Source organism: Aptenodytes patagonicus, chromosome 10 (genome assembly GCF_965638725.1).
Source record: "Aptenodytes patagonicus chromosome 10, bAptPat1.pri.cur, whole genome shotgun sequence".
In the NCBI taxonomy this organism is placed as follows: domain Eukaryota; kingdom Metazoa; phylum Chordata; class Aves; order Sphenisciformes; family Spheniscidae; genus Aptenodytes; species Aptenodytes patagonicus.
Window position 1 is genome coordinate 10,963,405 of NC_134958.1, and position 27,141 is coordinate 10,990,545.

At 41.4% G+C, this 27,141-nt stretch overlaps 1 protein-coding gene across 1 annotated transcript; it reads left to right on the top strand.

Moving 5' to 3' along the window:
* SYNM (synemin) lies at positions 1-26,756 on the top strand. Its single transcript, XM_076348000.1, has 4 exons — positions 1-842; positions 7,134-7,258; positions 17,619-17,692; positions 19,201-26,756. Exons 1-4 carry the CDS (start codon positions 57-59, stop codon positions 23,028-23,030), a joined length of 4,815 nt encoding a protein of 1,604 aa, XP_076204115.1. The 5' UTR covers positions 1-56; the 3' UTR covers positions 23,031-26,756.
* Positions 26,757-27,141: the final 385 nt, after the last annotated feature.

Sequence of the window (27,141 nt, forward strand, 5' to 3'; positions counted from 1 at the left end):
AGCGCCGGCAGCCCGGGGGCCACCGCCGCCGCGCCTCGACCCGCAGCGCAGGCAAGATGTGGCGGCGCTGGGAAGCGGGATGGGACGAGAAGAGGGAGCTGCGGGAGCTCAACTCCCGGCTGCGGGTCTTCGTGTCCCGCGTGCGGGAGCTGGAGGAGGAGAACCGCTTTCTGGCGCGGGAGCTGGCGGAGCTGCGGCAGCAGGAGCTGATCGGGCTCCGGGTGCCGGAGCAGGAGCTGGCCTGGCTGCGGATGCAGCTGGAGGAGCTGAGCCGGGCGAAGCTGGAAGCGGAGCTGGAGCGGGACGGGCTGCGGCGGGAGCTGGAGCAGCTGCAGCTGCTGGGCGCCGAGGTGCTGGCGATGCGGCGCCGCATGGAGCCCGAGCTGGCCGGGCAGCGGAAGCTGCTGGAGCGGCTGCGGGGCGAGTGCGTCGCCTTGGAGGAGCTGCTGCTGCAGCTGTGGGCTGAGCACGGGCACCTGGCGGAGCGGCAGCGGCGGGAGGCGGTGGAGATGCGGGAGGTGCGGATGGACCTGGCCGCCTTGCCGCCCCCCTTGGCCGGGCTGAGCCTGGAGGAGCTGGAGGAGACCTACGAGATGCTGCTCAGCCAGAGCTGCCGGGAGACCCTGCTGCGCTACCAGGAGCAGATCCAGGTGCTGCAGGAGCAGGAGGCGCAGCGGAGCCGGGAGAGCCTGGAGCTCCTGCGGGAGGAGAGCCGGCAGTGCCGCCAGCACCTGGAGGACCTCCATCGCCAGGGCCAGGAGCTGTGCGGGCTCCGGGAGCGGCTGGAGCAGGAGCTGCTCGCCTTGCAGGACCGCCACGGCGCCGAGCTGGAGGAGTACCAGGTGCGTGGCAGCGCCCCGCCGCCGCGTCGGGTCGGCCCCCGGCCGGTGTTCCCCTGGTCCCGGGCCTCTCCCAGCCCTCCTCGCCGCGACTCTCTAGCCGTGCCGCTTCCTTCCCGCCCTCCGATGCTTGTTTTGGTGCTCCGCTGAGTCTCCTTCCGCCCTCCCACTCGCTTTTCCCCTTCAGTTCTGGCCCGTCGTGAGATGTGAGCCCGATTTCCCACGACCCTGGCAACTCCTCTCCCTTAGAGTAACTCCCATCCCTCCTGTTCCCTCTGTTGCGGGAACTGCCTGAACCCCTCTGAAGGCTCCCTCAGACCCTGCGCGGGCCAGGGCTTCCTCGCCCCGCTTTGCCTCCCTGCAGTAGGATTTCCCCAGGCTGGAAGAGGAGGTGGTCCAGCAAGAGCTTGTGGCTGCTGAGGCCTTCTCTGGGTGGAGCAGGGAGTCCCTTTGAGACCCGCTGCTCTGTTTGGGGAGAGCTGGGTGCGAAGGGTGGGGATCAAAAGGGAGACGGTGACCCTGAGGACGCCTTCCTGGTGACAGGTGCTCCCTTACCAACCTGCCCTCGGCAAGTACCCAAGAGCATGGAGCTGGCGCACAGGCTTGTCAGGGCTCCGGCTCAGGTTGGCATGAGCACATGGGACATGGAGCAGTCCCTGGGAGCAGATGAGCCGAGTCCCTGTGCAGTGGGACACGAAGCTTCCCTTCTAGCCTGAGACTTGGGGTTGACCTGTCATGATCAGAGAAATGATCTGACTTTTCTTCCTGCTTTACACACGCTCCTGTGCACCCTAAGCCTAGAGAAAAGTGGGCCCCAGCGTAGTTAAGGAAACTTTTAGTTGCTTAAAGGCAGGAAGACTCGTTACTGTGCTACAGGCAGTGAGCAGGGTGGGAATTTTTTGAAATAAAACTTTAACGATGTAGGTGACTCTTATCTGTTCGATAACAGTGTTTGGTGGTGTTAGAGGGTTATAGCATCTGTATATATGTATATATATTCTCATCTGTAGCTGAGAATTTGCTTGCTGTCAGAATAACGTTTGGTATAACGATGTATAATAACCCTGTGCGTGTGAACAGATCAGCAAATGCTGGAACAGCAAAATATCAGTTCATCAAATTTAGAGTGGAGAGCACGTATTAGATCATCCAGACCATGGATCGATTTCCTGAGGGCAACGTTTCTATTGTTCATTGTTAGACTTTTCGTTAACGCTCTGCTGGAGCTCGGTGTTTGTCTGAACCCCGTGTGCTAATGATCACACTGTGTCCAACAGCCGTGGTAGATTATGGAGATGCTGGCAATTGGGAAAGGACTGGGACCTGTTGCTGTGTGTCTGGTTTTTGTACGTTGTTAGATTGTTTGCAAGTTGCATAGTTTGTAGATGCTGTGAACCGAGGCAGGTTAGGTATGTAAGCAGTAATCAGAAAGGCTTTTAACTTTTAAATCAATTTTATTTTTGTTTTTGACAGGACAATTCATTCTTCCAATCATGTATATAAACCTTTCCAAAGCTTTAGAAGAAGATGTTATATGTAAATCCCTCATTAATTAAATCCATCCATCAGTCAAAGCCAGGTGAAAATGTAAAGAAGAAAAAAACAGACTTCATTTTTTCCCAGTTTTTTAAGGTGTATAAGTTTATATAAAGGTACATAAGCCTACTAATATTTAAAGTTACTTTGATTTCCAAAATATGTCTTCCTTGCTGTCTATATTTGTTATTAGGGATTTATAATGAAAATCTCATTGATCTTCAATCATCATTGCTCGAATTGAAAACCTTTAAATATGGTGTTATTTTAATAAGAGCATTTTGTATGGCTCACTATCCATGCTACAAGTTTTTCTTCTAAAGCCAGTTAGAATGGGTGTGTTCAGATACCTAACTCTTTCTTCCAACTCAGCAAGGTGTTTTTATACCAGTGTGTTGTCTCTGTATCTGGTTGTATTTTTAAGGAATTTTGTTCAGAAGAGTAAGTGGAGACAGAGCAACCTGTTGTAGAAGTCAGATAATCAAAACCAGTGCATGCACTTGAATTGTCCTGATTCAATACTCAAAAATGGGAGCATTGAAAAACTTCTGTTTTACTCTCACGAGCATTTGGCGTGCTTTGGATTTCACAGGAACAATAGCTTCAAATCTTAGTAATACAAGAAGAAAAAAGTGCTTTGATAGCCAACCTGAAAACATGTGAGCTGTCTTATCTGTGAATATATATCTAGATAATATTTAAATTCTGGTGAAAATGATATCATAAGGTTTATAACTTCTGAACGGTTTCATATTTAAAATGTTTAGTTTCTAATGAAAAAAGCCTTTTCCAGTGGCCAGTCTATTGTACGTGAGAAATAAAATATCTTTTGCTCACATCCAGGAAGAAAAACTACAGACTGTGTAGAAGCAGCTGTTTCAGGTTTTGTTCTTGTGATCAAAGCTTTCGTTCCTCCCTCATTATTTCTTTTATTGGTGAAAGTATGTTCAGCATGGATTTTAAACTACTCTTTAAAGAGCATCTGTTCCATGCTTATTTATTGTGTGTCACACGTAGAAATGATATGCATGTACAGATTTAAGTCAAGTGATTATTGTTCATTGCAGCTGCAGTGGCAATTAGATTTATTCATATTTTCCATATATCATGCAGTCGCCTTATATGTCCATGTGTGCCTCCTGCACTGTCCTTACCCTCACTAAAGCTTTCAGCAGTGTTAAATAGAAGTATGTATTTGGAGTTACAAATTTAGCTGAACCAGGCAAGCTGTAAATCATACATTGTTTGGAAAATTTTCACTGGTCCTGGGTGCTAAAGGGATGAACTCAGTAGTTCTGCTACTTCCATAATTTTAGCTGTGTGCTGTGACAATACTTATGCAAAAACTCTCAGCGATTTGAGAAAGCCCTGTATTTTTTGGATGTAAAAATGGCCATGGCTCATCCTGCTGCTTTGAAAAGAGGCAGAAATTTTTCACTAGTACCGTGGGTTTAGGATTGGTTCCTGCGTCAGTGTTGTGAACTCCAGAAAACATCTGAAAAACAAGAAGAAAACATCTTGTCAAATGAACATATAGTATCGATATGTCGTGTGCATTTTTTTGTGTACCACTTTCTAGCCAGCTAAGCGCAGAGTGTCAGTTCCTTCCCTGCGGAGCCACTGAATGAGCTATGGGATTGGTAAATAGTACCAGAGGGAAAGGGCTGGAGCCTGGAATCCTCTCTTTATTCCCTGAGTAGGTGCAGCTTGGACAACCCAAGTAAATTCTTTTCCCCCTGCTGCCCTTCTAAAATTTCCCACTGCTGCCTGGAAAGGAACATCTGAAGGGTGAGAAAATCACTTCTATTCAGTTACTCAGTTCTAGCAGGACATCACCGGGATTTGGGGGGGCATGGGTTTGATGTGGTTGAGAAACAGATCTTTCCAAGAAAGTCCCGTGTGAAGCAAACACAGCTGCAACAATACAGGTTACCTTTTGCAAAATGGAAGTTCGTCGGCTTGCAATCTCCTGGACTTTGCCAAAGCAGTTTATGTACTTTTCGGCATACTTGGAAACAGGACTTAAGACCAATTGTCCACTGCATTATGTTTAAGCATCAGTGACTGGAGGGCTAGACGGCTGGCTGGCTGCCATCCAGCCTATACAACGTCTGCTCCTATTGGGATGAATTCCTTTGGAACTATTACACAGCTGGCTGAGTTATGTAGCCCCTTATGGTAATCATTAGGACACTGTATTTAACTCAAACTTTTGGATCCCGAGTGCTCTCCAAATCCAGTGGGTAGAATCTAGGTGGCTTTTCATACCCAAACTGCAGAACTTGGGGGTGAGGGACTGAAGTTCCTATGTCTTAAGATAGGTCTGAATATCCCCAGTCTTTCCGAGCTCCGCACACTCTGTAGCCCAGTGTACAGATTCCCTGTATAGGTTCTTGGGACTGGAGCAAGACCTGTGCATTATGAAGCTCTTTTTAACATATGCATGCACACGTATAGGTTAGTCTCTATGTTTAATCAGGGAGGCAGCAAACACCCGAACCGCTTCATGCTTTGTATCAGAGCTTTTACCACCTTTAGGGGTTTGTCCCATAGACATCTAGTCTTTCTTGTCTTCTGCTCCTTTTGCTGACTCCTCTGGTTCTGTCAACACCCTGTCCGTTCTTGCTTGATAGCCTTTTCCTTTCAAAAGCAGGGCCTGGCACTTTTCTTCCCTTCTCATCTTGGGATTTTCCATTGTGTCAGTTCTTGAACAGGGTTGTTGCCTTGGAGCTGCTAAAGGTCAGCGGTTCTGCTTGCCGCTGTGCCTGACCATACAGGATGTTGCCTCCATTGCAGTGTGGACGAGGCTGTTGGATGGTTGATAGTGCTTTTTCAGATATGCAGATATGATTTGTCTTCTGCCATAAAAAGGGAGTTTTAGGTACGCTGAAGACTGTAGGTGAGGTTTGTCATGTCAAAGAAAACATCGGTGTAATCATTTTACAACAGCTGCAAATGCAAATGAAGAAATAGATTAATATGTGTTATATAGATATACCCACATGTATATGAAGATACAGGCAGCTTCCTTCATAAAGCTTTCTTTTTATTTTTACTTAAAAAAAAAAAAAAAAAGGACCATTAATGTTTGAAATGCCGGCACTTTATATTCTTAGTTCTTAAACCTTACTTCCGCCTAGCGTATTGGCATTAACATTGCATACTGGCATTAACGAGTCTGGGGAGTCCCCTGCTGTATCTTCATTTTTATGCTATTGCTCATACTGTGATACTTGAACACTTGCTGCATATAAATGATGTATTTTGAATTTTTTAAAACTAGACTATCAGTGTCTTGATTTTCCAGTTTGTATTGCAAAGCATTTGTTAGGATGCAATCTAAAATATGCTGTCATGAATTCCTGTTCAGTGTCGTACATGTGTGTGAGACTTTGCTCTGTAAATGACAGTTCAGTGTCCCTGCATAGTGCAGGGTGATGTGAACAAAATAGAATCAGGCCTTTGCTGAGATTTAATTTCTGTCTTCCCAGCCCCCAGAACAAAGTATAATCTGTAGCATTTCAGTTAGCATCAATCTGCCGGCTGAGGAGGATTGGTCTGGGTTAGTAGATTCTATCCACAGCGAGGAAACCATTAAGAACCTCACCGAAGAGCTAATACTGATACTTTTAGTTCTGAGTCTGTACTGAACAAGCTCCTCTCAATTATCAGGGGAGGGCTTATTTTCTGGAAGATGGCAATTTGCCCTTCATGTGAGAGGTAACACCAGTGATTATTAAAGCACTTGCTTTCTGTGATGTTCTTTGCAAGAGCATGAGAGTCAGTTGTCTTGGTCTAAATCAAGTCTTAATGTTCTGTTGCATAAGTCTTCATTGCTTTTTCTGTTGTGTACAGTTACTTGGTATTTAATCTTCCATTTCGTATTTCAAAGTATGTTCAAATTTAGATCATTTTGGACTTTGGTATTTTTCTGCTCATCAGTCCCTTTCTCCATTTCCAAAACTTGTTAAAGAAAGGTGGGCAGGCCTTACCTACTGTCTCATCAGTGCTGCTGCTCTCAAGTCATTTGTGAGTGTCTATAAACTACACTCCTCCCATACACACACGTACCTATAAAGGTACAAAGTTATATTTAGTTGTCAAGATGAAAATGAGCAATCTCTTGTATATCTTCTGAGTAGCAGTTAGGACAAAGCTGGGTAGACTACGAAGCAGGTGTCCAAGTATTGTAGAAAACTTGGCTCGAAGGAACCGCTGGAGGTTCATCCTTTACCTTCTAGGCACTATGAATATCTCCAGATGCTAGAATCCAAAAACTGATTTGGACCCACATGTCTATGGAACTGAAAATACTGATAAAGAGAAATAGGCCAGGTTCTCATGGCAAAGCAATTGCCGAAATTCCTGATCTCAAGTGTGGTTTAAGCATGTACATCTATGCTCTTAAAATGAGAAAATGAGTCCCATTTAAGTCACATTTATAAAGGAGTGTATTATCTTTGCTATGTATACTTGATAACTTTTGTACGGGGCATCTAAATGGGTTTTACTGAAATATTTAACTAGCTTAGTAAGGCATAAAATGAAATCTTAGCATAAAATTCTGCTTCAGTAACAATGTATTTCAGATTGTGTATGGGGAGGTTGTAGAGCTGATTCGTTCTGGTTTTTGAAGAGATGGAACATACTGATTTATAGTCCTCATTATTTTTTTAATTAAAAGTTTTAAGTTATTAGGCATTCAAGTGTACAGATTTTGATGTTAGTTCAAAACTAAAAATCGGTATTTCTGTTTAGAGGATAATCGACGCCCTAGAAGAAGAAAAGCAGTTCCTGACCATGTCAATCACAGATTACCTGAAGGACTATCAAGAACTACTGCAGGTGAAAGCAGGCCTCATCCTTGAAATTGAAACCTACAGGTAAGAATTGCGGTCACACTCAATTGTCTAATCGGAGGATAATTCAAATCCCTTTTTATAGATACAGGAGCCCCATTCATCCTCTTTCCGGCATTTAAAATACAGACAGCTACTTTTAGAGTCTCAGACCGAGACTCCTTGTATGTATTGCGGTTTTTTAAGTAGAGTGAATGGACCCCTAATATCAGTTTTTAGCTCGCTGTTGGCTTGTTCTGTGACTTGGGTCACCATGCCATTCTGTGCTTGACTGTGCTGTCTGTGAAAGGAAGATAACACCCCTTCAGAAGCCTGCTAATACATGTGGAGTTGTCCGAGATCTCTGGGAAGACTGTAAGAACAGTCAAATACCATTATTCATTACTAACGCTGGTAGGAATTACCAGTGGGCAGAGGTGACTGGAATTTGATCACTCGAGCAAAACTATCTCTGGTAGTAATTCATTCTGTTCCTCTGTCCCCAGAACAACATGTTAGAGAAGCCAATATAATCCATAGGAATCCTATTAACTTTGTACAAATATAGTGATATGTAAGAAAGCTTCTTAGTTCTGATTAAGTTGATACCAAATTGATGTGAATTGGTGATGCAATATTTGATTACAAGCTGAGGAGCCAGTATCCCTAAATTGCAATCAATAAAACATGAGGTAGTGTAGTTGCTGTCTGTCAACTTATATGGCACATTTTGTTGTTTAAATATGTCGATTAGTGTCCACCTGCAGCATTGATATAAGTAGTGAGTGCCCCATTCTTGTTTCAGTTGTAGGATAGTGGGAAGATAACAGAAAAGTCTGTTTGATTAAATCCTGGCTTTCTCCATCCTTGGTTTGTTATGGAAACATGTTTGGATCAAGTGTGAGATACCAGCAAACAACATCTCTGCTAATGAATCCTCAGTACTGTATCCCTCTCTAGCCACTTAGTAGCTGTGGGGTTGAAAAGCCAGAGTAATTCTCCTGTCTGAAGAATTATGATGTATCAGTTGGCCCATGGCATAAAAGCAATTTGGAAGGAAAAAAAACCAAAACAAACCAAAACCTATGAACTGGAGGAAGATACTACCTTATTGTAAAGACCATGGTTTTTTCTACAACTAGCACAATATTTTCAATACATTTCAATGAGATATTGATCTTCAAATACAGAGACGTGCAATTCTTATTGAGCAAAGTAATAATTTGCAAAAATTTAATGTCAGCCTACTTTCGTACTCTTTTTAAGGAGTATGCCTCAGTCATTAGCTTGTCTATGTTGTGTGCATTATTCATATTCAACCTGCGTAGACAGACAGTGGCATTACCAGTTATATATGATACATGCTTTTGTGTCCCAAAGCGTTAACGCTGCGTTATAAGCGTGTAACATTGCTATGACCCAATAAGCATCTAAGTCTGGATAAAGATGGCACCAGCTGAGTTATGGATGAAATGTGTAGACTAAGGCAATCCACTGATAAATATGAAATTTAATTGTAGTTGCATAACTGAAAATATGAGAAGCTTGAAAAAGTAACTTCTGAGTAGCTTGATAACAGACTAGTGAGCAAAGGATGTCTGTAGTCCATCAAAGAGCAAAAACGGTCTGTTCAAGATGCCTCGAGTATTGTGTGCTATGAGGTACAGACCAAGGCTGGCTTCTGGATGAGATGAAGTCACAAGCAGTATGTGGGACAAGTAATTTGCAGTCAATTGATGAGCAACAGTACCTGGATGTTTGTTGGTGGAGTGGGATCTCTGTGATCCTTGGAAAGCCAGTAGTGTCTGGAGCATTACTAGTGGAAGAGGAATTGTGGAAATGGTAGCCAGTTGTGATCCTTATCTGTGTGTGTTAATTCTGTTAACTTTGCTAAAACACATGATTCTTCTAAATTTAATCCTAGCTCTGATGTTGAGTTTCACTGTTGTCACTTAAACTTTCTCCCTCGGTTTATTCATCTGCAAAATGGGATTAGCACTTTTGCAATAACAGAAGCTTGAGAATTGCTTCGATGATTAGTATTCATCCAGAAGTAGGAATGATAATGCCCAGATATTTAGTTTTTTGGACATGCTCTTAGTTAATAACTGAACCATCAGTGCTTCTGCTCTGTAAAACCTTGTAAGCCCGTTAAATTCTGGAATTTGTCTAGGGGTCATATCACTGATTATCTGAGCTTTACTGGTTTGTCTAAGGATCCCCTGCCCTCATTAATGAAAGGAGAACAATTCAGCATCACCTGCAGCATGTGTTTGTTGTCCAGTTAAGAAGCCTCCTTAACCTGTAGGGCTTCTTCATCTGATTGTAGCGAATGCAACTTGTATCACCGATTGCCTTGGCAAGGCGGACTTCAGTGGACAAATGAGCATCTACCTACTGAAAAAGATCTATAGATGAAAACAGAGAAATGGGCCTTGCTACAGATCAGAAAACAGGCTATCTAATGCTGCTAAAAAGTGACTGTTTTGATTTGTGTTTTTACATTTATGCAGTTTTACCTATTCTTACCTATAAATAGGTAATATTTACCTATTACCTATTTATCCTTTTTCTTCTTATTCTCCTTTCACTTAAGAAAATAATGCCTTCCCTACTGTATGCCTTTATCAACACTGCTGTGGGAGGGAATCAGTATGGATCCAGTTAGTAAGCCCTTTAGTAAGAGAATTCTGGATGGCTCATCTATGGACTTTTTCAAATCCTGTTCCTCTCCCAGGTCTTTTTATCTGTGATAACCAGGGCATGTCAAGCCAGCTTCAGTTTGTTTTCACGAAGGATGCTGGCATATACCCTTGCTTATGCATATTGGAAACAAAAGGCACCTATTCACACTGAGTTCAACATCCTGAACTTTCCATTGAGAGGTTTCCATGAGGGCCTTGCCACCTCCTCTCCTCCTGGCACTATAAGGAGGTGTGGTATCCGGTCTACTTCTTGGAGCTTTCTTTGTACCTCCCACTCTGTATTTTCTCTTTGTTTTACAACTCCTACAGGTCCTGTTTCAAAGCCAGTTCTTTCTATTAGTCAACATTGCTCCTGGACTGGCAAGAAGGATCACTGTTGCAAGGAACACCCTTCCCCAAGGACCAGGTGTACTTCCTCTCTGATTCTGCTCACCCTTCCTGCTCTGGGAGCTGAGACTCACTCAGGAAGTGAAATATATGTCTTACCTGGCTTTATGAAGTTATACCTCATGGGAATCTTCATTCCCAATCCTTTTTCACCAGTGTTGAAGTAAATACTTATCAAGTGTCTTGCAGTTTTGTTCTGTGTTCTTGGAACCCTGCAAAACCCCAACTACTTAGACTATGCTTAAGTTTTATTTCCAGAGAGAAGTGGTGAATTATTCACTCTGTAAGAATCTTAATTTAAAAAGGAGATTAAAAAATCTGCCTAGGATCAGAATTACTATTAAGCCTTTCTCCTCAGCTATCAGAAGCTGCTTCTCTTCAAATAGCAGAGGCTGCCCAGAGCCTCTGCCATAGGTTAAGTAGTTTTTCTGCCCTCTCTAAAATATGTTATTGTTGAAGGGTAAAAGATTTTACTTTGAAATCCTAGTGTCATGCAAATGTTCTGTTCCAGGTTACCACTGTGCATTTTGAAGCAGCAGAGGCTACAAAGCTTTTTTTCTTTTTTTTCTTTTTTTGGTCATGGTCATTGTCAGGATCTCTTAATACACTTGTCAGGCATACTTTCCAGTCCTCCTTCGGTTGGTTTCCTCCATCAACACTTCTTGTGACTCTTTCCACGCCTTCCTCTTAAATCATCACCAGCATTAAGGCCTCCTCAGCTACTCACTGCAGCTTTTTCAGTCAGTTTCATTATTTCCTGTTTACAACTTGTACCATCCAATATGTCCTATCCTGGTTTTGTTTTATTTTGAGAACATCCTGAGTTTTCTGCAACCAGGGAATTTAACATGCAGTCAGTTACCTGCTGTTCTTCACACAGTCCTTGTCCTCCTGTGCCGTGATGGAAAAAAGATGTGGAGCAGCCTTTACCCCTAAAAACGCTTCCTCCATTCCACTTCCTGGAGAGTTTTTGTTTATAACTCTTTCCCAAATACCCAGGATAGAGAGGATGAATTTTTATGGCCTGCTGGCTAACTGCCCCTCTCTGAGATTTTGAGTTTCTGTAGTTGAAAGAGTCATGCTGTTGTGAATGACCATGATAACATTTGCACTGCATCCTTTTGGTAACTTCTCTCTCCCCACCCCAACCAGTTTATCTCATCCACCTGCTTTCATGGACTAGTTATTTCTGTTGTCATCCAGCACACTGCGGGGCTTCAAGCTGACTAGCATGTCGCTGCTAACTTTAGATAAATGACATTATTAATGAGATGAGTTAAAGGTGCAGTTGGAATATTTTCTGGCAACACTTAAACCGAGTATTAACACAATGTGTCTATATGTCGTTTGGGATCTGATTTCCAGGAAGTAGCTGACATGGTTATTTTTTATAAGAGTGCTGCTTGGAGGAATGTTTTTTGTTATTACTGTGAATACTTAAGAGTTCATACAGTGGAGATTAACACCCTATTCTTCAGGCAGTTTAAATTAAGTTTAAAAGCAGTCCTCACCACGAAGAGGTTACAGTTTAAATGATTAGTATTAGGAACAGATGCAAAGGAACAGAGAAGCAAAATGACTTGCATAAACTGAAGCTGTGGTCAAGCTGAGGAACATAACCTGAGTTTGCTGGCCTCCAAGCCAGTGCTCAGTACATTACACTACAGTTTCTCACGCTAGTTTATTAAGCCAAAGTCAGTTTAACGTATTCTTGTTTATCTGATAAGTTTGAGGACATACTGTACACAGTTCATAATATGTAAAACACTGATCCACTGTCCAGCTTTATTGAGGTTTCCTGAAGCTTTGCCTTTCATTTTCAAATACAACGTATTTTCAGTAGTAATACTTCAGATCCAGCTTTTCTGTGTGCTGTTGCCCTTTGCCATATACAGTTACCTCTTGGAACTTATTTTTAGTGACTTCATACGTTGCTGCAGCAACTGAACAACTGTTGTTTTAACAGCAGCCAGAAATCCTTAGTCAAACTACCCACATTCCTAGTTTCCTTCATCATGGTTAACGCTTTCATTGCCAGCTGCTTGATATGTTTCTGCAACGTCACCACCAGCTTCTCTAGCACGTGTCTATCAGAGCAATTTGTTTGGCACTCACTAGCTTCATCAGATCAGATGTTTGGCCTTGAGAACGTTCTCTGTAAGTGTTGAAGTCATCTAATTCCTATAAAGCCTCTCTTAACATGGGGGAAGATAAATTGCTTTTACTTTGTTTTTTTCACTAACAAAATAGAAGTTGTCCATCTGAGCCTGTTTTAAGGGGGAAAGTGACCTGTAAATATGTTAGGTAATTCTAACCTGGCTTTTCTTCTGAATCTAGGCAAATCCATGATTGCAAATAAAACCTTACTAATGATATTTTGCTGATGTAGCATTGTCCTACTGAATCTAGAGGCAGTCAGAAACCAAAAGAAGCATAAAATGTCCAAAGGGATCAGTCATGTGAAGTGTGAAATCTACAGGTGACATTTAAAATGCCTGCTTTGTTAATTTTGACAGAAATGCCCGGCAAATGTGTTTATACCACAATACTAAACTGCTTTCAGCTCCCCCCCTAGGGAGTCAGAAGCCTTGGCTATCATAATCCTCCAGCCTTACTCTTGACAACTTTCATGTTGCAGCTGTATGTTATCAGTGCAAAACATCTGGCATTTCCAAAACTGGAAATGATGAAACGGGTATCTCACTAGTAGAAGTGAATATAAAAACACCAAAGTTACGTCCTGATGATAGCATTCCGTTGCATATTGAAAGAACCTGCCATAGAATTTTTAGGCTGTTGCACCAGAATGCCGCAGTTGAGCACTTTTTTAGTGGATAACTTGTGGCCCTGCAAAAGTAGAAAAAGGACAAACTGCCTTTTTTTTTTTTTTTTTTTTTTAAATGGCTGGACATGTTTTGTGTCAGACAGTACAAGCATATAGACAACAGGAGGGAAGGAAAGCACACAAAGATTTCCAGAGAATTTATCAGGAATTCTGAAACGCAGTCTTACTGGATAACCATCTCTAAAACTTCTAGGACTGAATAAGCTCCCCCTAATATCTACTTTTTGTATATGGAAGAAGCCAACAATTTTGTTTTAATTTTTTAGAGAAGTTGAGTAATTCTAGAGAATGCGCTTAGTCTTTTTCCCCCCTGAGAGGACAAAAGTAGGCTGTGTGCCTATTTGAATATTCTTAATGCACAGCACTTACCCCTGAAAATGTTTTGCCCCTCAGTTGTGCTAATCTCTGTGGGAAATGTACCTCTGGAGTATTTTCCACCACTGTAGAAAGGAGAAAATGTAGGGTAGTTACCTTATGCAGGAATAGAACGAGCCTGTGGCTGCTGTCAGATGGGTCTTGAGGGAGTGTGGTCCTTGTATGTGCATGCTGTATAGGGAGCAAATTTTGGCATAAAGGAGGGATAGCCAGTGTTCTCAAGCAATCAGCTGGGTATGTCTCCAAGAACAGCTAATGTGTGTCATCAGCATAGAAGAGGCAGCTCAAAGAGTCTCCATTCTGTGCATCAGCACACCAAGAATAGGTAGTAGACAAAATTATGAAGCAGATTATCAACAGTTGTTGCCTGCTTCTGCTATTTGCTTGTAGTGATATAATTTCCGTAACATAAAGGTAAGCAAATTGGTGTCCTGTCCATTTCTGGACATTAGCTGTGGACATCCATTCCATTAGCTGCTGAGCTAACATGATGTCTTGGTTGGTCAATAAGAGGAAGCCTTGACCACAATAGTCCTGCGGAGTGCTGGCTTCCTGGAACTATGGAAGCTATTAAAGAATCACTGCAAAAAAGAATGAATAGAGGCTGAGGAACAGAGGGGACAAACAGAGATGTCATTAAAAGAAACCAAGCAGTTTCTGTCACAAAGAATTATCCTAGTCCTTTGTTGTAAAATATGTCGTGTTGATTTCCTATTGAATAGGAACTAAGAATAGTTACTTTAATACTGTAAGTTGTTTCCTCCAGCACTAGCCAGCGTTTGACAGTAGAAGTCATACTTTCCTTCAATTTTCATTTGAAAAGGATAGAACTTACAAATCCTGGCTGTAACAGTTCCCTCATATCACACTGCAACAAAACCTTTAGTACTGTATTACCAGCAGGAAAGCTGCTGACTATTTGCTTGCAAATATTTTTTTTTATTTTTGACTTTTCTTTATAAAACATAGAATCCTAGAATAGTTTGTGTTGGAAGGGACCTCTAAAGGTCATCTAGTCCAACCCCCCTGCCGTGGGCAGGGACATCTTCAACTAGATCAGGTTGCTCAGAGCCCCGTCCAACCTGACCTGGAATGTTTCCAGGCATGGGGCATCCACCACCTCTCTGGGCAACCTGTGCCAGTGTTTCACCACCCTCAGCGTAAAAAATTTCTTCCTTATACCTAGTCTAAATCTACCCCCCTTTAGTTTAAAGCCATTCCCCCTTGTCCTGTCGCAACAGGCCCTGCTAAAAAGTCTGCCGCCATCTTTTTTATAAGTCCCCTTTAAATACTGATAGGCTGCAATAAGGTCTCCCCAAAGCCTTCTCTCCTCTAGGCTGAACAACCCCAACTCTCTCAGCCTTTCTTCATGGGAGAGGTGTTCCATCCCCCTGATCATTTTCGTGGCCCTCTTCTGGACCCGCTCCAACAGGTCCGTGTCTTTCTTATGCTGAGGGCTCCAGAGCTGGATGCAGTACTCCAGGTGGGGTCTCACCAGAGCAGAGTAGAGGGGCAGGATCCCCTCCCTCGACCTGCTGGCCACGCTTCTTTGGATGCAGCCCAGGATACGATTGGCCGCCTGGGCTGCGAGCGCACATTGCTGGCTCATGTCCAGCTTTTCATCCACCAGCACCCCCAAGTCCTTCTCGGCAGGGCTGCTCTCAATCCCTTCATCCCCCAGCCTGTATTGATACTGGGGGTTGCCCCGACCCAGGTGCAGGACCTTGCACCTGGCCTTGTGAAACCTCATGAGGTTCACACAGGCCCACTCCTCGAGCTTGTCCAGGTCCTTCTGGATGGCATCCCGTCCCTCTGGCATGTTGACCATACCACTCAGCTTGGTTTCATCTGCAAACTTGCTGAGGGTGCACTTGATCCCACTGTCTGTGTCATTGATGAAGATATTAAACAGTACCGGTCCCAATACGGGCCCCTGCGGGACGCCACTCGTCACCAGTCTCCATCTGGACATTGAGCCGTTGACCACTACCCCCTGGATGCGACCATCTAAGCAATTCCTCACCCACCGGACAGTCCACCCATCAAATCCATACCTCTCCAGTTTAGAGAGAAGGATGATGTGGGGGACCATGTCAAAGGCCTTACAGAGGTCCAGAGAGACGACATCTGTAGCCCTTCCCGTGTCCACTGATGTCACTCCATCATAGAAGGCCACTAGGTTGGTCAGGCAGGACTTGCCCTTGGTGAAGTCGTGCTGGCTGTCTGGAATCACCTCCCTGTCCTCCATGTGCATTAGCATAGCTTCCAGGAGGATCTGTTCCATGATCTTCCCAGGCACAGCGGTGAGACTGTCTGGCCTGTAGTTCCCTGGGTCTTCCTTTTTTCCCTTTTTAAAAATGAGGGTTATGTTTCCCCTTTTCCAGTCAGTGGGAACTTCACCAGACTGCCACGACTTCTCAAATACGATGGATAGTGGCTTAGCAACTTCATCCGCCAGTTCCTTCAGAACCCGCGGATGGATCTCATCAGGTCCCATGGACTTGTGCACCTTCAGATGCCTTAGATGGTCTCAAACCTAATGTTCTCCCACAGTGGGTGGCTCTTCATTCTCCCAGTCCCCACCTTTGCCTTCTGCAGCTTGGGCGGTGAGGCTCAAGCACTTGCCAGTGAAGACCGAGGCAAAAAAAGTCATTGAGTACCTCCGCCTTCTCCGTGTCCTGGGTAACCAGGTCTCCCATTTCATTCCAGAGAGGGCCCACGTTTTTCCTTGTCTTTCTTTTATCCCTGACATACCTATAGAATCTTTTCTTGTTGCCCTTAATGTCCCTGGCCAGATTTAATTCTATCAGGGCTTTAGCTTTCCTAGCCTGGTCCCTGGCTGCTTGGACAATTTCTCTGTATTCCTCCCAGGCTACCTGTTGTTGCTTCTACCCTCTGTGGGCTTCCTTTTTGTGTTTGAATTTGTCCAGGAGCTCCTTGTCCATCCATGCAGGCCTCCTGGTGTTTTTGCCTGACTTCCTCTTTGTTGGGATGCATCGCTCCTGAGCTTGGAGGAGGTGATCCTTGAATATTACCCAGCTTTCTTGGGCCCCTCTTCCCTCCAGGGCTTTGTCCCATGGCACTCTACCAAGCAGATCCCTGAAGAGGCCAAAGTCTGCTCTCCTCAAGTCCAGGGTAGTGAGCTTGCTGTGCGCCCTCCTCAGTGCCCTAAGGATCTTGAACTCCACCATTTCGTGGTCACTGCAGTCCAGGCTGCCCTTGAGCTTCACATTCCCCACCAGCCCCTCCCTGTTGGTGAGAACAAGGTCCAGCATAGCACCTCTCCTCATTGGCTCCTCTACCATTTGGAGAAGGAAGTTATCATCGATGGATTCCAGGAACCTCCTGGATTGCTTATGCCCTGCCGTGTTGTCCCTCCAACAGATGTCGGGGTGGTTGAAGTCCCCCATGAGGACCAGGGCTTGTGAGCGTGAGGCTGCTCCTATCTGTCTATAGAGGGCCTCATCCGCTCGGTCTTCCTGGTCAGGTGGCCTGTAGCAGACCCCCACCATAATGTCACCTGTCCCTGCCTTCCCTTTAATTCTGAGCCATAAGCTCTTGGTTGGCTCCTCATCCATCCCCAGGCAGAGCTCCCTGCACTCCAGCTGGTCATTGACATAGAGGGCAACACCCCCTCCTAACACATCTCCATGTGTTTTTCCGAGAAAGCTTTTCTGAATATCTGTTAAGTTTTGTGTGGCTTTGTTTTCTCCTAACTCTGTTATAAGATCGTCATTCTGGAAAAATTTGCTAGCTTGTATGATTCCATAGTGGAAATCAGTGGATCTTGTCTATGTCAGGAAGCAGTATATTGGCTAATGTGGAAGATTTGATCTAAAACTGTACTGTGTGTGCTGCTGTCACCTACTGTAAGATTATTGCATTGTTCTCACAAACTGGACTCCGCAGACTAAGAGTGTGGAAGATGGTAAGGATTTCTCATTCCCAGTAATAAAAATATGGGGTGTGAAAACCACTCAGGATCTGACCCTACTGCAGGATAATTGTTTCAGTGTCTAAGACTTATAAATGTTAAATATTATGATTATTCTTCCCAATATTTTAATGGAATGCCTTTTTATGTGTTTTGCAGAGCTTTGTTAGAAGGGAAGAGCAACCAGTGGGTTATTACATGGAGAGATCAGCATACAGGGAAATTGCCTCAAGGTAAAAAATGAGTATTAAAAAATGAATGTTGAATGAAATTAAATATAACTGGAAACTATTGTATTATAGTATTCCTGAAGAATACTTTTTATGAATGTATTGCAAAGTGAATATTGAATTGGTTTTGAGTGTTAATGTTTTAAATCAACATAGTGCTATTCTATATGAGATAATTTATAAAATCATGACAAGTGGAGAAGGTAAGTAGGGAGTGATGTTTCATAGCTCTAATAGTGCAGGAACTTTTGGATGCTCATGGGTCTTAAGAGAGTCTTGAAGTATAAAGCAAGAGGTATTTAACAAAACGTAGTTAAAACCATGGAATTCATCATCATGAGGCATTGTGAGTGTTAAAAAGTTCACGTGGGTTTAAAGAGAAATTTTAGCAGAGTAATGAAAGAAAAATCAAAGACTTACTAAACATAAAGATACCATTTCTATCTTAGGAGCTGCAAATCTCTGGAGGCTGTGAGAGTATACCAGGGAAGTATTGCTGTTTACTTGCCCTGTTCTTATACTCTTCCTCATGTATCTACTGTTGGTCACTGTAAACAGGATAATAGATAAGATGGACCTTTGATCTGACTGCTGTGGCCATTGTTATTAATAACAGAATTAGTCTCAATAACATTCCTGAGTTTAACAATGTGTGGTCTTGAAATCATCAGACTGTCATAGACAGTAGTTCCAGAAGAGATTTGAAGGCTGTTTCTGTAGTAGTAAATTAAACAGATTAGGGGTTAGGCTGAAACGCTCGCGTAGTTGCCTATGCTGTTAAATTGTTAGCACTGTCCCTGGCACAGTTTTGATCTGGACTAGCCAGTCCTTTTGCAGACAATACTCAGGCATATTCAGTGGTTACCACAGACCAGTAAACACTACCAAAAGTCAGAGGAGATGTGGCTAGCTTTTTAGGGGTATATTTGAGTTGTGCAGTGCTGGTTGGTCTTAGAGCCAGACAATGATTCCTGGTACATTTTATTAAATTGTATAGATACAGCCTAAAAGGTTCTTTAGTTCTCTCCCTTGCTGTACCTTGTTGTATCTTGTGGCTATGAAAGTTGTATTTGTGTTTTCAGTTTCCAGTATGTGGTGGCAGGTATGCCAGTAATTCTCAATAGGAACTGAGAAACTTCAGGCCATTTTGACTAATGAGGCAAAAAACAAAGCCTAGGATATTAGCATACATTATTTAATAAGTTGTAAATGTAAATGAACATTAATATAAATACGAAAGGTGTAATTTTTAAGTAAATGCCATAATACCCAGTAGCTCACAACAGGTAAAATTAGCAAGAACTTGCAACTTAGTAAAAAGCTTTGCTTTCAGTTTTAATATAACTTATGCATTGACATAATTACCATGCAAAGCCTACAGGAATGCCTTTACAAAGCTCCACTGAAAATGAAAATGTAGTATAAAATTTCTTACTTCATGCCCTCTATTTTGTATTATTTTAGATACAAGCCATTATTTTAATGTTTGGTTACCTATGCTCTTTTTGCAGATATTATAAACACTTCATATAACTACACTGATACTTACTCTACTTATCAAGAAAGAAATAGAAATAAAGCTTCACCAACTATCAGGATCACTGATACAAGACATAGAATGCCACTGACAAATACTAGCAGTTCTGCACGTTATTCAGCTCAGTCAACACAGGCTGGATCACAGAAAACAGCTAGTGGAAGAGCTTTTGGAAGAGATGTACTAGGTTCAATATATCGCCCTTCAACAACTGTTAGAAAGGATGAAAGGATTGTAACAGACCACAAAGAATTAAGAACATTTACTCCAGCCTACAGTAGCTGGAAAAACACTGAAATGCAGCAAAAGACAATTCCAGAAAGAAAGAAAACAGAAGTTACAACTTCATCCACAGTATCTTTTTCAAAAGAATCAGCACATGCTGAAAGATCAGACAAGGACCACAAGCCTGACACAAAGCCAGGGATTTCTGAAAATACAAGAACAAAACCAAGCTTCACTAGATTTCCGACTTACGAGCTGAATACCAATTTTAAACCATCTAAATATGAAGAAACCGTAACTGAAACTCAGACCACACTAAAAGAAAAAAAAGGAGGCAGCAAACCAACTGAAGAGAAAAAATCTCTGCTGAAAGAAAAAGATAAGCTAGAGAAACAAACAAAGGAGGAGAAAAAGAAAACTGATGAGAAACCTTTTTCAGAAGAAAGAAGTCTTGATTTTGGAAGGAAGACTGAGCAGAAAAAATATATCCGTGAGGAAGTAATTAACCAGAACTTAACAAGAAGTGATATTTCTAATGCAAGAACTTTGAAAAGCGAATCAACCAAAAAAGATACAAATGTGACCTTGGAATCAAGAAGCAAAGAAGTCACTGAGATACCTATCAGTGTTGAAATGCCTGCTCCTGACAAAGAATCTCAGAGTAATAAAGAAATAAGGTTACAAGGTTTTAAAACTTCCATAGGAAGAGAAACAGATGACCATGTAACTAAGCCTGCTGAAATTCACAAAGTGAGTATTTCAGAAGCAGAATCCAGTCTGAAAGATGAAAAGCGAATTAGTGACAGAAGTAATAAAATGGGAACTCTGTCAACTGAAAATATAGCAGAGAATATTGTTGCTGACATTCTTAAAAGTTTTACGCAGCCTTCTGGTTCACAAATATCAACAGACACAAAAGTGACCTATTTTAATAAGAAAGAACAACCAGGTGATGGGAAAATAAAGACTGAGATCACAGTGCAATCCCAAGTTCAAGAAAATATAGATATTTCTGATGCAGCTGACGTAGGAGGTCTATCAAACCAGGATGTCAGAAAAGTTGTTCAAGAGGGTGTTGAGGGAACTCCTTCCAAAGAGGAGATAGAAGATATAGTACATCATGGCCTGAAAGGAAACGAGGGCAGAAAGAACATGTCTGTTAATGTTGAGATTGTAGAGGAGCCACTAGATTATGCCACTGATGAAAGGACTGATTTTTCAACACCTTTTGAAGTAGAGGAAGTGGAAGATACATTCCCTGAGAGAGAGAGGCGTTACGGTGATGAGGAGGAACAAAACATAACGTTCACGTATGAAGACGTTAAAAAGAAGAAACAACGCCATGGGAGTTTCACTCATGTGGAAGAAGTAACTGAGGAAGATGACTCACCTATTGAGCAAAAATATTTTGTATCTGTTCCTGATGATCATCCTATTATTAATGAAAAAGATGATGACTCAGTATATGGGCAAATTCATATAGAAGAAGAATCAACTATTAAATATTCTTGGCAAGATGAATTTTTACAAGGCACACAAAGTAAGAGAGATGAAGGTGTAAGCTCTCCAGAAGAAACATATCAAGTGGTAGGAGAGGAAGCCAGCGCCCATATTTTAAAAGAGCATCCTGAAGCTGAAACATCCCATGTTGAATCCATTGTTATTGAAAAAGAAATTAAAATTCCTCATGAATTTCAGACTTCAATAAAAGGGCTTTTATCAAAGGAAACGAAGGACCCTAAACATCAGTTGAAGGAAGCTTTAGAGCAGTTGGAGAGCAGTCTCCCAGAAAGTGTGAAAGAGGAGCTGTCTGCATTAACAAAAGAAAATCAAGCTGACTCTAGCAGTTTAGAATTTGATATCAAAAAAGTTGATCAAACGGAGGAGGGTGGCTTGGTGACAATTGTTGCTGAAGTCAATCTGTCACAGACCCTTAATACTGATGAATTTGATGTAGCTCAGCTTGGTGAAGTAATTGCAAGTGAGAAGGAGCGGGCAACATTGCACTCACAGAAAAAAGAGCGCTCGGAGAGAGTTGTTGATGGTAGAAGCAATATAGAAGTGGATATTTCTTCCCACGGTGATAAATACACTCCTTTGGCTGATCAAGAAAACTATAACTCATCCACAGTGAGGAGGAGTGGTGGCACAGGGTATCATACCACTGAAAAAGTTATTTATGACGGTTCAGTTTTGGAAACTGCGGATTTTGGATTAGTCTCTCACTCACCACAATCAACTGATGAGACCAAATCCACAAGGCATATTAAGGTTGGTCCAGCAGAGGTTCAGAGATTTGAGCAGATCATATATGAAGGGCCTGGTTCTGAAATGCTGGAGCTCAGTGCTACAGAAGATCTTGTTCAGACAGAAGGATCGTCAGAGTTTAGCCGATCTGTGAAGCATTTTAAACTGGGTCCTAAAGAAATCCAAACCACAGAAGAAGTAATTTATACAGGCCCTATTACTACAACCGTAGAAGAGATTGATTCTGGAAATCTTTCTCAGAAGTTTTCAACAGACTTCAACAGGTCCACAAGACATGTCACAGTAGGATCAAGGCAAGTAACTGAAGAAGACTCTTTTGAAGGGCCTGTTTCAGACTCTCTGGAGCTCAATAGCTCAGGTAACCTTTCTCAGACAGAAGGGTCTGTGGATGTCAGCAGATCAATAAGGCACTTTAGATTAGGTCCAGAAGATATTCATACTGAGCAGGTTATCTTTGAAGGACCAATCTCCAGTAAAGTGGAGGTCAGTGACACTAGAGACTTCTCACAGACAGAAAGTTCAGTCAGACACGTTCAGTTGGGTCCTCAAGAGTTTATGACAGCTGAAGAAATCATCTACCAGGGGCCTGTCTCTGAGCACACAGAAATCAGTGAACTGAAAGACCAGACTCTTTCAGAACACTCAATAAAGCATGTTAGACTAGGTCAAGTGGGAGTTAAAACCACTGAACAAATCATATACCAGGGCTCCCTTTCTGAAATTCCAGAGCTCATTAACAAAGAAGGACATCTTTCAGAGAATGGAGGAAGCTCAGATACCAATAGATCTTTCAGGCACGTTAAAATAAGTCCTGCAGAAACTCGTGCTGAGCAAATAATCTTTACAAGACCTGTTTCTGAAATGCTGGAAGATCCTTCACAAACAGAAGAGTCATCTGAGAGCAGTAGGTCTGTAAAGCATATTAAAGTAGGATCCAAGCAAACATCTTTTACTTTACAAATGGATGTTTCCGGTATGGATGGAATATCTACAGTAAAAAGTAGAGAACAGCAAGCAACAATGCTCGTATCCAACAATCAAGACCCTTCTGTTAGTCAGTCACAGACTGTAGTTGAAAGTGACCAGATTGTAGAAAACGAAAATAAAAGAGGCGGCTATGTTCTCTCCAGTTTTTCTCAAGATCATGGTGAAAAGGTAGTGGAAAAGTCATTTTTTGATAAAACTGTTCAGTTGCAAAGAATGGTAGACCAAAGGTCGGTTATTTCTGATGAAAAGAAGGTCGCTCTTCTCTATCTGGACCATGAGGAGGAAGATGATGATGATAATGATAATGATGGACAGTGGTTCTGAAAGGACTCTTTAATGAAGTCTACTTAGTAATTTGTTTATACGTATTTTTGATTATCCTTTTTTTTAAAGAGAGGAAAAAAAGGGATGGGGAAACACTCAAACTATTTAGATTATTAATAGTGGACTGAGAAGTACTGAATCTAAGCCTCTACCTATTCAGCACACTTTTTACTTTATTGGAAATTTTATTTTTGGGAGAAATGCTATTAATGTTTTTCCTCAGAGACTTGTGTCCAATACTTTCAGATTTTTCCACCCATAGAGAGGAATTTGCTACTGGGGAATTCAATGGATTATATTTTTTGTTTGTTTAGCAGGTCAATTAATAAGTGTGTGCTTGAATAGGACTTTTCCATTCTTTTTTTTTTTTTTAAATACTGTATTGTACTTGGTTACTAAAATATTCAGCAACTCTATTTAAATCTCAAGCTACTAACCACAAATAGAATGTAAGACTAATGAGAGTGGTAGGTAGCTGATTTTCAGTTCCATTTCTGTGTACTTATATGCAATACCTAATGAAAACATTTTAAGATACAGTTATTACAGCTATAAAAATAAATACAATTCTGTAGGATCAAACTAAGCATAGAAAAATTGACAAAAATGATATTATTTGTATAGCTAGAATGCAGTGCAAAAAAGAAAGAGGTAACACTGAAGCAAGAATTTCTCACAGTATTCCTAATGAGAAATAGTGATTTTTATGGTTAGACAGTAGTACATTTAATATCTTTAAAAAGAAAACAAATTTTAAAAATAGGCTGGATAGTATTTCCGCTGAAGTAAGGAGAACTCTTCACAGCTTCAGTGGCTATGTACATTAATAACATCAACTTATTTTGCAATATATGGGTTACCTTAATACTAGGTATTGCTAAAGGCAAGTGTGAAGTGTCAAACGTTATTACATAATGCCTAATTTCTTAACACCGTGAAATTAGCTAGTATGTGTTCTGTTCTGAAGAAAACTTGTAAAAATGGCATTCATGACACTTATGATCATTGCGTGTCAAGTCATTTCCAGATAATCCTTCCTTTGTTTACTAATGAGAAGATGCCCTTTTCAATTACTAGCCTTGCAAACCCAACCTGAGGTTTGAATTTTCCTTCCCCCCCCCTTCTTTTTTTCTGGTTGTAACATTTGCCTCAGGCCAAAGTTAGTTTCTACTTAAATCATTTGAAAATAAGCTAATTTCACTTGGATTGCACATTGGTTAAATGAAGGACGTAATTTAACTTTACGATTATAATTCAGTGACTTTGAAGTCCGGATCAGAAGCCAGCACCACTAACTGTACTAAACTGTGCAGTGCTAGAAGCAGCAAAAATAGCAGCCAAAATATTTTTGTCACTGGGATAAGAAGATACCATACTGGACACGTATGAGAAATAAGATACACAAATGAGAAGCTGCTATTTTTACATGCGCACACACACGCACATTGACTCACTCACTCTCTCACACCTCTGCAGAGCAGACATACACCTGTATCCGGATGGTTATGTTGTGCCAGGCCGGTGGTCGCTGACTCTAAACTTTTTTCCTGTGGTTAAGTAAGCATAGTTTTGTGTGTGCTAATCCATATTAGAATCCAGTTAAACTGTCTTAGTCTGGCACGGCTAGTCACTTTTCAGATTCCTTAGTATTAACAGAAGCTAGATCTTTCAAAACTAACTGCTACTTTATAATATGAATGTAAATGCAGAGCTAAAGAGAAGCTCCATGCTGACTGACATATCATGCTGTTTCATATATGGGACAGTTGTAATTGTTGTGTGCCTTAGTTACTAAGTTTGAAACTGTAAAAAGCTATTAATTTCCAAAGATTAACCCATGAGGTTTGTCTGCACTGCAGATTTTCCTGTACGTTTTCCTCATTTTGTATAAATGTGAGTACCAGTGTACTCGGGATTGGATATTTTTCGATCATGTACTATGAAATCATTTGTTGAAATTGGAAGTGTAACCAACAGCTGGAAAATGAATAGGAAACTAAGTTATGTAGAAGCACTAGAGGCATGTATGCTAAGCTTATTTATACTGTTCGCTGTGTAATGGATAGTATTTTTTCAAAATTATTCATATGTGCTCAAAAAAGATCTTGTGCTTCCATTTATAAATAGGGTGTTATTAATTGTAATACTTCTAATATCATCCTATACTTCTGTTTCCTTAGCTGACCCTATGATTTTAAAGGTGGTAACATCTCTGTGTTTATTTTAATAATCCTGTATAAGCCAGAATTTTCCAGCTAGATGCCTAACTGCAAGCAATCCGATTCTGTAATTCAAGTATTAAATAACTGCATAAAGGAAGAAGTAGGTCTGTAATAAGCAACAGAGTTTAAAAAAAAAATCAGTGTTAGTTTTCTAGAAGTTTTATTCTAAGCTGAAACTCAAACATGCTCTGTAAAACAGATATAAGAATATCTGCAGAAAACGTATGTTGTAACCAACAAAAAGCTACTTGCAAGGTCAAACCCATTTATTGATACCTTGTGGAATCTTTGACAGACATGCTCCTTAGGAACAACTATACCAACACTCTGTTACATTTATCTTCACCTGCTCAGAGGATTATAATGTCAGATGAAGGAATAAACCAGTAAGGAGCAAGTGAATCATAAAATGTAGATGGCCTTATCATTGAAGGAGGAAAAAAAAAAATAAAAAATCAGTATTGTTTCCACTGAGGCAACAACAGCTCTTTAAAAATTCCTTTACACATCGCTGTCAGATGTAGTAAGTTATACCAAGATATTTCTGTTTTGATTGTCTGGAGGGAAAAATTTGTTCTGTGTACTTTCTTTAGTTCTATTTAAGATGAGAATTTTAATCAACTGTTGGAAAGTTAGTTTATTGTAGGGAACTGGAAATGTGCATTAGCATAACATTTAAAAGATATGCACAGTTCCTCCGCATGAATACTTTCAGGCTGTGAAAACAAAGATATCTCATGTAAAAAGGGTTTAAGTTTTAAAAATGTTTGTGTAAGCAGCCCATTTTCCATTTAGTTCTCATTAACCTGAGACAAGTTGACATAATGATAGCTTTTGGATAATACTACCCTCAGGCAACAAAATGTAGTTAGGTGGACAGTCGCATCCTGCAGGTCTAATGGTTGCATTTGCAGAATCGGGGCCATAGGTACATGCATTACTAGTAAGAGCAAATATAACCCTCTGTCTGATGTACTAACTCACCCTATATGATCACTTTCTGCATAAGTATTATAACCTGTGGCTGAAAGGATTGGCGATATAACCTTGGTCAGCATGCACTTCTGAAGCTTACTTATATAAGTTGTGCTTTTCATTCAATACAAATACGAACTTTACTGCTGAGTTTGGATTGAACAAAATGCTTTTAAAATATAATTAGTAATTTGGGGGGTAAAAACTATGTATTTATATGCTGATATAGATCAGAAGTGGGGCACTGTTTTGCAAATGCGTAAACCACTGGTCTAGAAAGCAAATAAGGCATAGAATATAAAGAAAGATGTGTGAGAGGCCTAGAACTCTGTATTGACTGATGTTTGTGAATAGCAGGTGTTTAAAAAGATGGTAAGAATGTTGAAGCTGGGTTTGTTGATGTCAGCTGTGTGAAACTTTGCAGGCAGCTTGTGTTTTGGTCATTTGCAATGAAACTGCATTTTTGTGGTGGTATAAGCTTTGTGATTTTACACTTTTTCACTCTTGAGTATTAAACAATCAAAATCAATGCAGATGTTTCTCTTTCTTCCTGTCTGAAGTTTTTAAGGCTGCATTGTCAAAGAAAAAGGACTTCATGTCTATAAATATCTTGCTCTAAGGCCTCTCAGACTGATGTGTTAATTTCGGTTCAAAGAATGAACATAATTTTTCCTTCTAGCAGAGGCATACCTCTTTCCTGTTCATAATAGAAATGATGGCAAAACACAGCATATTCTTTATTGCAACTACACACAACATGGACAAGCAGTGGTTCTTGAGTTCAACAGCAGGTAGTGGGAGAGGCAGAGTATAAAACAACACAGAAGGTGGAAATCCTGGAGTTGCCAGCATCATAGTCTTCCTTGGATCCTGGCATTTGACCAAGGTAAGTCTTAACTTTTACCCTTTTCTAG

What these genes read in the sequence shown, in the direction of transcription:
- SYNM (XM_076348000.1), top strand. Translation starts at nt 57, where the DNA reads ATGTGGCGGCGCTGGGAAGCGGGATGGGACGAGAAGAGGGAGCTGCGG. An exon ending in CCGAGCTGGAGGAGTACCAG is followed by an intron (nt 843 to 7,133) that starts GTGCGTGGCAGC and finishes ATTTCTGTTTAG; the next exon opens with AGGATAATCGACGCCCTAGA. An exon ending in CTTGAAATTGAAACCTACAG is followed by an intron (nt 7,259 to 17,618) that starts GTAAGAATTGCG and finishes TGTGTTTTGCAG; the next exon opens with AGCTTTGTTAGAAGGGAAGA.